We start from the raw sequence: 13,190 nt of genomic DNA on the forward strand, positions 1-13,190 counted from the left end.
GTTCAACACCTCCTTTGATCTGGCTGGATGTTAAGTGCAACCAGACTGGAAGAGGTAATGTGCTTCTGATGGCAGGGTAGTGGCACTGCAGGTGAGCAGGCTGGCTAGTAAGTGGATGGGAGGAAGGGGATATAATACCCTATGAGTCTCTTAGGTTCCCTCTTTGTGTGTGTGTATAATCTACCAACTGTGGCTCATACTTCACACATATGTTGAAGTGGGTTCTAGTCTGCAAAAGCTTATGCCATAGAAAGTTTATATTTTTACAATATCAGTAGACTTTTCTTATTGGCATATGGAAAAAAATACTTTTACTGCACATTTGTTTTAAAATTTTCTCGCTCCTAGCAGAAGATAGGAGGGGAAAATCAGTTATTCCCAAGCATCACCAAGTACCATCAAAGTTTTGGAAATGCTAACAGCCATCGAAGCCAGAGGCAAATTGCCAGATTCCACTGTAGCTGGAATTTGACCCCTAGAAGTTGATACAGAGACTTGAGGGTGCAAGAGATTATATTTATCTTCCTGAAGAGCCCAGGAAAGGATTATTTGACTCATAGGGGATGGGAAAATAGATAATAAAATTCCTTGGCACGAAGGAACGGTCAGTTTTGGCTGATCCTGTCAGAATAATTTGGAGGATGGAGCTTGCACGTCAAGCCATTGCCAAGTGGAGCAGACAGAGGCTGGTTACTCAGAAAAAATACTCCCAAGTAAATTGGAAGATATTAGAACACTGTAATTTCTAAGTTAAAGAGCCTGCCTTAGAACAAGATCAGCTAGGACATGTATAGGGTTAAGGGACAGATGACTGCTGACATCTTTCTTTTGTATTCTTTGCAGACAGTGTGTGCATGGACATTTAAATAAATTCTTTACTATTTTAAATGCTTGCGGAGTCGCAGGTGTTCTCTGTACTATCATTCAGTCATGCTATTTAAAATGGCCACCAGGGAAGTAAGGCAGTCAACTGCCAAATTGCTATTTCCCCAAGTGTGGCAAGCTGTTCCTATGGTAACTAGACCTTGGGTAGCAGATGCGGGCACTATGCTTCCCCTTGCTTTCTCACTCATCAACATGAGGAAGATAAGTTGAATAGAGTCAATATGAAATTTCCAGTGCTCTCAGAGGAAAGGAAGCTGATCTGAGGAAGAGGAGTGAAAGAACCACCAACCTGCTCTGTAGCCAGCTTGCTTTTTTCCAGGGTGGCTCCCATGGTGATTATACTCTTCTCTCCACTGCCAGCTCACTCCCTGACAGCCAGTGTTGGAATGAATATGCAGAAGCTGCAAGGAACTGTGGTGGCTTATTAGGATGGGCTGTACTTCCAAACAATGCATGAGGTCTGCAGCTTACCCATCCTCCAGTCCCTAAGACGGTGGCGTTGCTCACTTTTCAAGAATGCTGTGGCACTTTTCTAGAGTGCTGGGCAGGTGACACATTGGGAAGCAGTGGCCAAAACAGCCACATGTGTATCCCAAACCAGAGTATCACTGGCTTAGAGCAACTGTATAAATTTGCACTGTTAACATTTTTAACCATTGAGACGAAGAACTTGGGAACATAAGCGAGCATTTGTGCACACAGTTCACACTCCAGCTAGAGATATAGATGCACATCTGCTTCCTCAAATGGCTTGGACATGAAATGGATTAGGCGCTGTGAAGTGAAACGAGTGAAGACTGAGGTTTAGTTGTGGCGATCTGGGAAGACAGATCCCCCTACCGACTTTCAATGGGGTGCCTTTGGCACCAGTGTCTGAGGTTAAGAGTCAAGGGGTACTCCTGGAACCTTTGTTGACAGTGGAGGCCCAGATAGCAGCCACTGCCAGATCAGACTTTTATTATCTTACGTGAATAAGGCAGTTGGTTCCCTTCCTAGAATGCAGCCACTTGGTGACAGTGTTCCATGCTATGGTCACCTCAAGAATAAACTACTGTAATGCCCTCTGCATGGGGCTGCCCTTGTCTTAAGTCTGGAAGTTGCAGCTGGTGCAGGACACAGCAGCCAAGTTGTTATTACAGCTACCTGTACGGGAACACATTCAACCTGTGCTGAAAACACTACACTGGCTGCCTGTGGCATTCCGGATTCGTTTCAAGGTGCTGGTCTTACCCTTTAAAGTCCTATATGGCCTGGGACCTACTTATCTTTGAGACCGCCTTTCCCCACATGTGCCCCAGAGAACACTGCATTCAGGATCTCAGAATCTTCTAATGATCTCCAAGCTGAAGGAAGCCTGGACCAGGGCTTTCTCCATGGCAGTTCCCATGTGGTGGAACGCACTCCCCAATAACATCAGAGCCCTGCAAGACCTTCCACAGTTCTGCAGGGCTTGCAAGACTGAACAAATAACAGGAGACAGCTGCCACGCCACAGAACTGACAGTCTTGGCCAACACCACTGTACTAACATGAGCACCATAACTATTAAAAATCTTGGATAGTTGCTGCTTATTGATTTTGTAATTTTACTATTTTATTGTATAGTATCATTTTAAGTTTTATTTTGATGTTGTTTTATTGATTGTTAGCCGCCCTGAGCCTGTTAAGGGGAGGGCAGAATACAAATCAAATAAATAAAAACAATCTGGATCCAGCACCATCCTTCCCCATATTAGCCCATATTTTATTCAAGATCTTTTTAAAAGACCCTGCTTCGTATTTCCACAACTAAAGTAGTTGGAATATCTTGATCTAAAAAAGGGTATTCAGTAGTTGTCCTGTTTAGTACCATCAATCTCAGTCCAAGCCTTCTTGCATTTAGGAAATATAAAATCTTTATATTGCATGACGCATAAGGAATTAACCTATAGGAGGCTTGCATAAAAGTATTAGAATATATATAGCTGACTTGAAAATGTTTTAAATGTTGCAATTCTATATCATGATTAATACAAAGTTGATTTCTTGGATAAGTAGCAAGTAACATATTACTTGAGGAGCTTACAGTAGGTGCTTCTACCCAAGACATCAAGCAATATTATCCAGAAATTAAAATGTTGTGATAATATGTAGAAAATCAATGCCACTGAGAGAAGCATGGAGTTCTCAAGTCTCACATTTTTTAGCAATATGAATCAGGAGATTATGCAGGGTTCTGATATGCTGTAACTAAATTGTATTATTTGCAAGGTGTACATTTGAAACAAAAAACTCTTTTAAAGCTTATCTAATACTTAGATAAACCAAAGACTTTCCTGGAAAATGGATGCAATACCCACAAAGCCAATTACTTAATTCAGCACTGTTAAATTCATACTTTTTTTGGGGGGGGGGCATTAAAACAGTCTTCTTGAAGTTCACTTTGATTAACCTCCATCCCCACCTACCCCCAGTTACCAATTTGTTACCCTTGACTTCCATTTATTAGGGGATAAGAACTGATAAATGACAGAGTACATTGTGTGATGCACTGTCTTTGTCTTTTATTTTGTTAATTACCAATTTACAATATTAGCTGTTGTAATAGTTCTCCCCATCACCCATTAGTGCAAATTAATCAAGTGTTTGTTGCTGAACTTAGTCCTCCATTCTTAATTAGTATTCAGACATACCACATTTTTCCTCACTGACACTTTAAAGCTCTTTTCCATATAAGCAATCACGAATAATTCAGGTAAATTCCAAACTTTAGATAAATAATTCAGGTAAATTCCAAAATTCATGACTTTTCTGCTTATTTAATGAAAACAGTTCATTGAAGTTTTTTTTATGTGTACTGTGGGAGGGCAACCTAATATTAAAACTATCTTGATATGTATAGACTGGAGGAGGTCTGTTAATCAATTCAGTGCTTTTACCAAGCATTCACAGGTTAATATCCATGAATAACAAAGTGTAGCAATATGTAGAAAAATAAGATTTTGGCAGAATTCAACTGCTATATTGAGAAAATGAACGCAAATATAGCAGAGTCCTACTGCATTTACAGTTTTTGCAGTTTGATATGTTACAGAAATGTTACTTGTAGGAAAACTGTTTTGTGTGTGTACAAAACTGTATAAGTTAAATTTAATGGAATTTACAGCGAGTATTGAAAGCATGATACAAATAGTAATTTTTTTAAATGATGCTTTATAATAAGGAAGCACAGTTTGCTAAAAGTAGCATTTAATAATTCACATCTGTAAGTTTTGGAATTTATTATACTTCTCTGCAGTTTAGCAAATGCCCTCAATACTGATAAAACAATTTAAATGTATGTGTGTGTACATACACATACACACACTTATATTGTGCACTTATGACAAATAAAGCCTTGGCCTAAATGAAAGAAAAGAATTTAGAGATGCTTAATTAGAAACATCTGGATTTTTCATCAACTTAAAAGGAATAAGAAAACACAAACAAAATTAGCTCAGTTGTGCAAAGCTTATGTAACTGTATTTCCATTTGGATTCATTACTGAAAATGAGCAGGGCAGTTCACATTACCTTTCATATCCTCCTAAATCTCTAAAATTAATTTATCCTATGAAATGGAAGTTTATCATCCATATCTTTTAACAAGCCTGCAAGATACCAGACCAGGAGAGACTATGTAAGAATCTTTTTCTTTTATTAATTTTTTCCATGAAGATTGCCTATTGTCCTCTTGGAAATAACCCAAGGTAATATGTAAACAATTTTCAATGCTGCTCAATGAGTTAGAATAGTCTGTTCAGCCTCTACAGTAAGTCAGAACAGTGGCACCAATGTTTTAACATGAATCACATTCATCTTATTGTACATTACTCTTGTGCAAGTAATAAAGGCTTTACTCATGACTTTGGCTACACTGTTGTAGCAGAAAGGGTTGTCAACTATTACAGTTCTTTAAAATTAAGATGACAGAATATCGTATTCCATCATTTCAAAAAGCCAGCAGCATTTTCTACATAGTGAGGATACGTTTGGCCTAAGCCTTTAACATCTTTATAACAGCCATGCAATAGAAATAAACTTGAAGATGTTGCATAAGTGAGAACACAGAGCAGTCTGAACATTTTTCTTTATAAAGCCAAGAACCTCCTGACTCTTCTGAATGGCTGTGATGCAAGTTTCAAAGCTCTATAAAACTAGAGCTCCTTAATGTGTATTTATATTTATATACACATGTTTTAAATAAAGTTTTTCTGCTTCAATTTTATTCTGGCCAGTCTATGATGGGAAAATAAATAGAGAAGGTTGAACTGTTTTGCATATCTTTGTGGAAGAACAGAGAATTTTTAAGAGTTCAAAAAAATCACTGTACAGAAGAAACAGCTTATATACAACTTGCTGTGCAATTTAGTTGCTCCGGCCTGTCAAAAGAACAATTCACTTTGAATAGAATCTGGTTTTTTATTATTCTTGTCCAAATCCTTCTGTCTCTTCAATTGCAAAAAGCAGTTTCTCTTTTAGCTGTTCATAGCTTTTGTAGGGTGGCAGATCTAAACGATTAAAACTAAGGAAAGAGAAAAGAATCAGACTGGGTCTACATATTTCAGACATTTTCCATAGCTTTCTTTATATACAACCACACTTTACTTGTAGCAGTAAATAACTGTAAACGCTAGTACTGCTTTCCAGAATGACAAAAACTGGAAGATACTACCATAAAATCTTAAAAATTGTAACCCTGAGGCTACAACCATGTATGAATGCCTGATTTGTGTGACCACAATGATTATATTTTGTTAATAGTTCCTTTTAATGTGTTAGCTGTGAGGACACAGCAACTCAGACATGATCTCCTGCTCTGAACTCCATCCTCAAGGCTGACTGGGAAGATTTTTAAAGCCTGAACAAGGCTTTTCCCACTGTCAAGAACGGGATGTGGACTGGAGCTACCCAGTTTCTTCATATGGTTCTAATGTCATACAACAACAGACACAATCTTCAACGTGTAGAGTTGTGCCTGCTCCCAAGAAAGCTGTTCCAGCAAACAAAATTAAAAGGAACTAAGGGATTGCTTTTACCTAATTAGGACTTTCTTTGATTAAGAGTAATGGCAAATGTAAATAGCATAGAGAATAATTGCATTCTCACATTAATTTCTCATCGTCTAAGTCAACTTTCTCAAGTAAACAGATGCAAGCAGGTAATTTAGCCAGTTTTAGCCAATTCAACGGTGAAATCTCACATTGGCAAATGAAAAAGACAACTGTTACACTTCTCCCTTAAGTATAATTGACGATCCAACAATAAGAAATTTCTTGTATGGGAGAAACTTGCTGACTGCAGTCAATACTAAGTATGGGGCAAAACCTGTGCCAGACATGTTACCAAGGTATGCTGCCAATTTTGTCCATTCTTCAGTGATGCCTCCCCATACAACCTAGTGCACTGCTACTGATTATCTCATAAATGAACAGGTACTAACTTGGTGAGGGAAAGTAAAGCACACTGAGCAGCTAGATAACACGGAATGGTAAGACTAAAGTAGGAAAACCAAAGAACTAGATTTCATACAGTCCATTATAACAACTCACCATGTATGACTTCTTGGTAGCCACGTCTCCTTGCCAACCTTTTCAATGCAAAACTTCTGAGGACCGTTACTCCCTGAACAATAAAGATTCAAGTATTTGTGATGAAAAGCATGTTGAGTCTTAATATGTTGGGGGAGGGGGGTTCCCCGCATAGAAAATGTAGATTTATAAGGAGATATTATTATAGTATAAATTACACTGATATACTTACCCATGAGCTCTGCAAATCCTCCCAGTGGTAATCGGCAAGTGCCAGTGACAAACTGAAGCAGTCGCATACGAACTTCATTGTCAGCTTCTTTTATGAACTAAAAAACATGAGTGGGATTTCACTACTTTAAAATGCAAACTAGTCAGAATTAGCTTTATCTCTCCAGCTATAAACAGAAGCTGATTCTATTAAACGTTATGCTTCACATATTTTGCCCTCAGACATCTACTGTTGTTAAATTCAATTTATAAGGCTACCCACTCCCTGCAAGCAGGGCTCAGGGCAGCTTACAATAAAGCAACAATAATTTAAAATAAAATCACCAATAAAATAACTTATCAACCAGTAAAACAATCCCCTATTAAGATGGCAGAGAAAAACCTTCATTTTCTGCAGGCCTCCCAAGGGAGGGAGGTTATGGAGAGTAGAGGGTTCGAGAGTGCAAGGTATTGTACTGTCCTGTAGCTGTCCTCAACTAAATGTTGGATGGAGCATCTCTGCCTTACATGCCCTGCAGAAAGGTAATAAGTGCTGCGGGGCAGAGATGTTCTCCAGCAGAGTTTTACCAGGTGGGGGCCAAGGCCAAAAAGGCCCTGGCCCTAGTTGAAGACAACCAAATTTTTCTTGGGCCGGGGATCACCAGGAAGTTCTTATTTTCAGAGCATAATACTCTTCCATGGGCATACTGAAAAAGATCAAGATCAAAACCTTGAAAGTGATCCAGTCCTCCACTGGAAGCCAGTGCAACTCACGCAGCACAGACTGAATGTGTGCTGTTGGGGGTGGTGGTGGTCCCAGCAAGGACCTATGCAGTCGCATACTGGATCAGCTGGAGCTGCTAGGTCAGGCGCAAGGGTAGGCTCACATAGAGTGAATTACAGTACTCTATCATGTAGGTGACCATTGCATGAATTACTGTGAATAGTTGGGGTGAGACAGATAGAGGGCCAGTAACCTAACCTGGTGCAGTTGAAAAAAATGCCAGATTGGCAACCTGGGCCCTCATCAACAAGGAGGCATCCAAAGTCACACTCAGACTCTTGACAAGGTTTGAGAGTTGGTAACCCAGCCAAAGCCGCCCCCCTCCAAATCACAACCTCCATCTTACCCAGATACAACTTCAGCCAACTCTGCTTTAACCATCCAAATACAGCCTCCTCAGCTAAATTCCTGGGAATGACAGCCAGTTGCCCATCAAAAGGAATAGCTGGGTGTCATCAGCATACTGATGGCACCCAAGCCTGAAACTCTGTGCTAGCTGGAAGAAGGGGCACTTGTAGATGTTAAATTACAATAGGTACCTTGGAGACACTGTCCCTCCCAGCACCACCCTCCGTCCTGACCGTGGAGAAATGAGGTGAACCATTGCAAGGCTACCCCATGGATCTCCACATCAGCAAAGGGGTGAGCCAGTAGATCATAGTCAAACGCTGCTGTAAGATCAAGTAATAGCAGCAGCATAAACCCGCCTTGATCTAGCTTCCTGCGGAGATTGTGAGGATGACCAGTGCTATCTCTGGTCAGGGGCGAAAGCTAGACTGAAAAAGTTCCAGAACTGATGTGACCTTCAAGAATTTCTGGAGCTATTCTGCTGCTGCTTTCTCAACTACCTTACCCAGAAATGAGCAAGCATCTAAAGTCTTAGTATGTTAGACTGCCTACACTATACAACTGCACATCATTCTAGCCAGAAACAATAATTATTAAAAAGATCTATTTGAGATCTAACTTTGTAACTTTGGCAATAGCATTCCAACAAAGCAAGCAATCTTGCTTTTCCATTAGGTAAATGAGCCTGGAAGATCCTTGAGCTTGGGTCTCCCCTCCCCTGCACCTATACCTGGCCCACAGTTGAAATGTCTGTATTACTATGACAGATTCTAGTGTGGGTTTATACTTTATGTACAAATTATTGCTCTTTCCTATATATAAGGGACTGAAATAGCACGAAAGAGTCCTCTATCATGATTAACTGGTCTAATCAAGGTTAGTTATGCCTTCAATAATCCAGCTGGCATCAAACCATGATTCCAAACTTAACATGTGTAGTCTCATCTCTTGAGGCTTCCCAGTCACAGAGACAGTAGTATATCGAGAGTATTCCTTTGCTGGGAGACCAAGAAGAAGCAGACAATCTCAAATTTATCCCTAAATTGGGATTACTTGGTATACTAACCAGAATCTATTGCAAAAACTGCAGTCAAAACTAATATAGTTTACTGTAACATCTGAATGAAGTCTTTTTGTTTGGAATCCTGATTTCTAGGGAATATCACAAACTGCAGTTTGTGGCTTGGATATAAACACCGTCTCTTTGATCTACACATGAAGACAACTGGGAGTTAAGGAGAGGTGCCATGAAATGCATTTAGTCCTACTTTCCAGCTTCAGGAAGAAGGACCTTACTATGCTCTTAATGACCTCTTAGTTATGAGGAAAGAAAGCTGAATAAAACTACCAGCCTGGTAGAAGAGGAACACACCTCTGACTATTAAAGCAACTCTCTAAATTTCAGCAGCTGCTTTAACCATGTACAATTCCCACTAAAAAAAAAGCTTGAGGAAACAGCAAAGATAAAAATATTTAACCAAAACCTGATATGACACTTGCTGACTTTTCCACAAGTACCATACCTGCCAGAACCATATTATTTGCTTGCTATTTCTTGTATAGTGTCGGTATACAGTGTTCCTCTGCCAGTCCGCCAAATCAACTTCTTGCATACCACAAAGCATAACCTGAAGGGGGAAAATATCACAGGATTCAGAAGAACAGTGGCTTTTGACATTACACAATGGCTAAATGATTTTCACTACTGTTGCACAACACTCTGTGCTTTGACTACTTATCTGTTTCTGTCTTAATTGAACTAATATGTAACTATTTGTTCTTAAGATTCCTTTTTATTATATACAGTAACACTGGTTTGCTGTGTTCCTGCGCAGCCAGTTACCCATTTCCAAGACTAAAATCTTACCTCCAGTTCTTTTTCATCAAAATACTGTAGCCACTGAAGGGGAACAACTTCATTAAATCCATCAAGGAAAGCTTTGGTTTGTTCTCGTACTCCTCGTGAAAACCGCCATTCTGCCATTAAACTGAAACAGGTGAATGTTTAAAATTCTAAACTGTATCTTATTTTAAAACCAATCTGACTTTTCCTCTGCTTTGTGAATTTCAGATCTATATACACTTTAGACACTCATTTTTAACACTGTACCTCATATCCATATCTTAAACTTCAGATGCCTCCCTATTCAAATTGACTTTGGGCATTAGTGCTTATCTGCTCTCTGAGCTCTAACAATGAAAGCACACTGAAGAAAGGAACTCTGCAAATCCACCTCAAAAGAAAGAACTGTCTATAAAAACAAGTTGCATTTTTGGCATAATGGCATGAAATATACGGTACAAATGTCATGTGTACTTTTTATACATACTCTGGGAAGCAGTGTCTTTTTAAAAAGCAGGAAAGTAGATCCTGCTTATATTAGAAGATAGTCCATTCTGCTGTTATTTGTACACCCGCTAATAAAAACTATCAGCCATTTAAACCCTGTAAAGCATGGCTTATGTCTTGAATCTGAAGGACATGCAGTTGCTCTCCTTAATAATTTCTGATTTAACAACAAAGCAGAGTTTGTTGTCTTCCCACCACATGAGAAAAGATTAAGCATTATAATCTAGAAACATTTCAAAATATGTAATAATAAAGAAAAATAATGAAAACATTTGCCATTGTTTTCTCTGGTCCTTGATCTCCATACCCAATGTATTCTTCTTTATTCTCTTCAGTTACAAGCAAGTTTGAGCCTCCTGATTTCAATTCATGCGAGGTAACTTTCCCTAGAAGTTCCATGTCTACACAGAAGTACATTTCTAAATTACATTCTTCAATGTTGTTGTCCCTAGGAGGAAAAATTAACAAAAATGGGGAAAAAGAAAGATCAACCAGATATAATCATTACACTGTGGTGATGGAAAAATGGTGATCATCTGAAAAGATTTACAAACCTTATCCAAATTAGGGAATTATAAAATTCAGTATCAATAGATTCCAAATCCTTTATTGTGAGTTTCTTATTTAGCATGCGCTTGTAGAATGGCAGGGAAAAACCAGTGTCAATGAATTTGCCATGAAACAATGCCTGTTGAGGATAAAAAATCAATTTGGTATTGGATATAAAAAAAACAGCATCAAGTATCTTGTTCATGGCATAAAATGAATTGCTCTAAAAGGTCTCTAAGCTGCCCTGAGCCTGCTTCGGCGGGGAGGGTGGGATATAAATTAAAAATTATTATTATTATATATAAAACAGTAAGCCTGGAGAAACTAACATGATGCAAACTAGCATGATGAAATGGAAATACAACATTAAGGATTAGGTAACATGATCCTTAACATGTTACTACCAGCACAAGATACCTTCAAATTACACTGGCAGAGAACATTGTTAGGTGGAGCTACTGTCCAGTGGACAGTTTAGCCTATAAAAGGCAGCAAGCAAATTTATGTCCCACAGAAATTGCTGGATATTTTACAGTGAATGAATGAGAAACAAAATACAGTATTTTTTGCACCATAAGACTCACTTTTCCCCCCCAAAAAAGTGGAGGGAAAAGTGTGTGCGTCTTAAGGAGCGAATACTGCAAAAAATTCACACAAATGCCTCTAAATTCACACAAACGGCTCTAAAAACTAGGTGCGTCTTATGCTCAGGTGCGTCTTATGGAGCGAAAAATACGGTAACTCAGAAGATGGGAGGGGACTTTTAATGGAAAAAGTTCTGTTAACAATATGCAAAATCTCAAATGCCATAAAGGACCACCAAAAAGAGTGTCTCTTTTTAAGAGATTACATACAAATCTGACACGTTAGCCAGCAGAGGGCTTTATGCACCTATTTGAACAAGCAATTACATTTAATGAAAGTTAAAAAAAACCCACCAATTTGTAGACAACTGTTAACAGACACTCCCACCCTCTAGAAATAAGCAATGCAACTAATCTTATTTTTCAGTATGAATCTACTATTACATATCATGTCCCTCCAGGGCTTTTTTTGAGCAAGAACACACAGGAACACAGTTCCTGCTGGCTTTGTGCCAGGGGTATGGCCTCATTCTCTGACTTCTGTGTCCCTCATTCTCTGACTTCTTTCCCATGTCCCATTGGAATGCTTGGGGGGGGGGGAGGTGCATTCTGACTGAACACTTCAGCAGACAAAGACGTACATTCCAACCATGGCTATTCTCCATACAGTATAGTAGGGGCAGGAAGCAAGGGATCCCAACAGCAGGATTTCAGCCATAAGCAAGTAGCAACCATGGCTGGGTCTCTGAGGCCACTCCACTATCTACTCTCCCTTGAAAGCGGCCTCAATTAGCATTCTGGTTAACTGAGTGCCAGATAAGAGTTTCTACTGTACTTATCTTTGGCTTGATCTCTTGATAAACAAGCTGTTAAAAAAGAGTGAATTGGAAGATATACATGTGTGAAACTTAATGCTTCTCTGTGTAGGCTTTTTGTTAAAAGTTCTAGAGAAGCCCAAGATAATTCTACATAAAACTAAATGTTGTCATAGTAGAAGACACACTTCTGATCTAGCTTTGGATGCTTGTCATTGTTCTCGGCCAACAGACAAAATTAAAATAATAACTCATAAAACCCCTTTGCATACATACAAAAGAGCTATTGAGTTTCTTTCAAATAGGAGTAGTTAGTCCTTAAGTTGCTTTTACCCCAACGCATCTCAAGATCTGGAAACACAGGGCTTATATTAAAGAGGGAGAAGACAAGGTAAATACCCTAAGAACTGCCTTTCAGAGTTACTGAAAGTTTCCCTGTAGTCCAGCAAGCTGAATTAAGCAGATGACAGCAGGATGATTCTGTGGCGAAGCCAGGCATGATGGAGACAGCTTTTACCTACTCTTGTATCTAGCACCGACTAGACACACTGTTTCTGAACACAGAGGGACTTATCCTAGCTAGTGTCCCTAAATGTAGCCCTGTACTTCCTAAAGGGGTCTGGTAAAGAAAGGCAGGGTAAAACATTTTAATAAACAAGTCTTTTCTTCTATTTCTCTTGAACTCAACACCAAATCCACCAAAGGCAGTATGAGCTAGATAAGCTGGAAAAAGCCAAATTGAGGATATATGTGTACTTTAGAATATTAATTTAATTGTGGTGGATTGTAAATTTTCAAAGGAGTTCAATTTTCTGAGAGCTGAGGGCGGGATATAAATTGAATAAGGAAATACTGACAAGACACTCATGAGGAAAAAAGATATCCAGGGGTCATTTAATAGAAAAAGAGGTGCTGGAGCGCATTAGCGCAACTCATTTGCATAATTTATTTGCACACGTCACACACGACATCTCTAGAAGGTATACTAAATTATATCAGCTCAGAATCTACCTTAAAATGCTTCTTGAATTATAATTGTCATATTAAAACCTTATTCCTTTTAAATGATTTTCTCCTATGTGGCCACAGTGGCATGATGAATATTTCCATCTGTCTGC

At 39.0% G+C, this 13,190-nt stretch overlaps 1 protein-coding gene across 2 annotated transcripts in view; it reads right to left on the bottom strand.

The window, feature by feature from the left end:
- Positions 1-3,933: 3,933 nt before the first annotated feature.
- WWP1 (WW domain containing E3 ubiquitin protein ligase 1) overlaps positions 3,934-13,190 on the bottom strand; it is a 91,338-nt gene continuing 82,081 nt past the window's right edge. For both annotated transcript variants that reach the window (XM_060243547.1, XM_060243545.1), the window contains exons 18-24: positions 10,679-10,812; positions 10,432-10,572; positions 9,642-9,762; positions 9,298-9,402; positions 6,665-6,761; positions 6,454-6,526; positions 3,934-5,426 (exon numbers count right to left, since the gene is read on the bottom strand). In XM_060243547.1, the coding sequence (XP_060099530.1) occupies positions 5,327-5,426; positions 6,454-6,526; positions 6,665-6,761; positions 9,298-9,402; positions 9,642-9,762; positions 10,432-10,572; positions 10,679-10,812 (771 nt within the window). In that variant the 3' untranslated portion in view covers positions 3,934-5,326. The remainder of the gene's footprint in view (positions 5,427-6,453; positions 6,527-6,664; positions 6,762-9,297; positions 9,403-9,641; positions 9,763-10,431; positions 10,573-10,678; positions 10,813-13,190) is intronic.

Source organism: Heteronotia binoei, chromosome 7 (assembly GCF_032191835.1).
Source record: "Heteronotia binoei isolate CCM8104 ecotype False Entrance Well chromosome 7, APGP_CSIRO_Hbin_v1, whole genome shotgun sequence".
In the NCBI taxonomy this organism is placed as follows: Eukaryota; Metazoa; Chordata; class Lepidosauria; order Squamata; family Gekkonidae; genus Heteronotia; species Heteronotia binoei.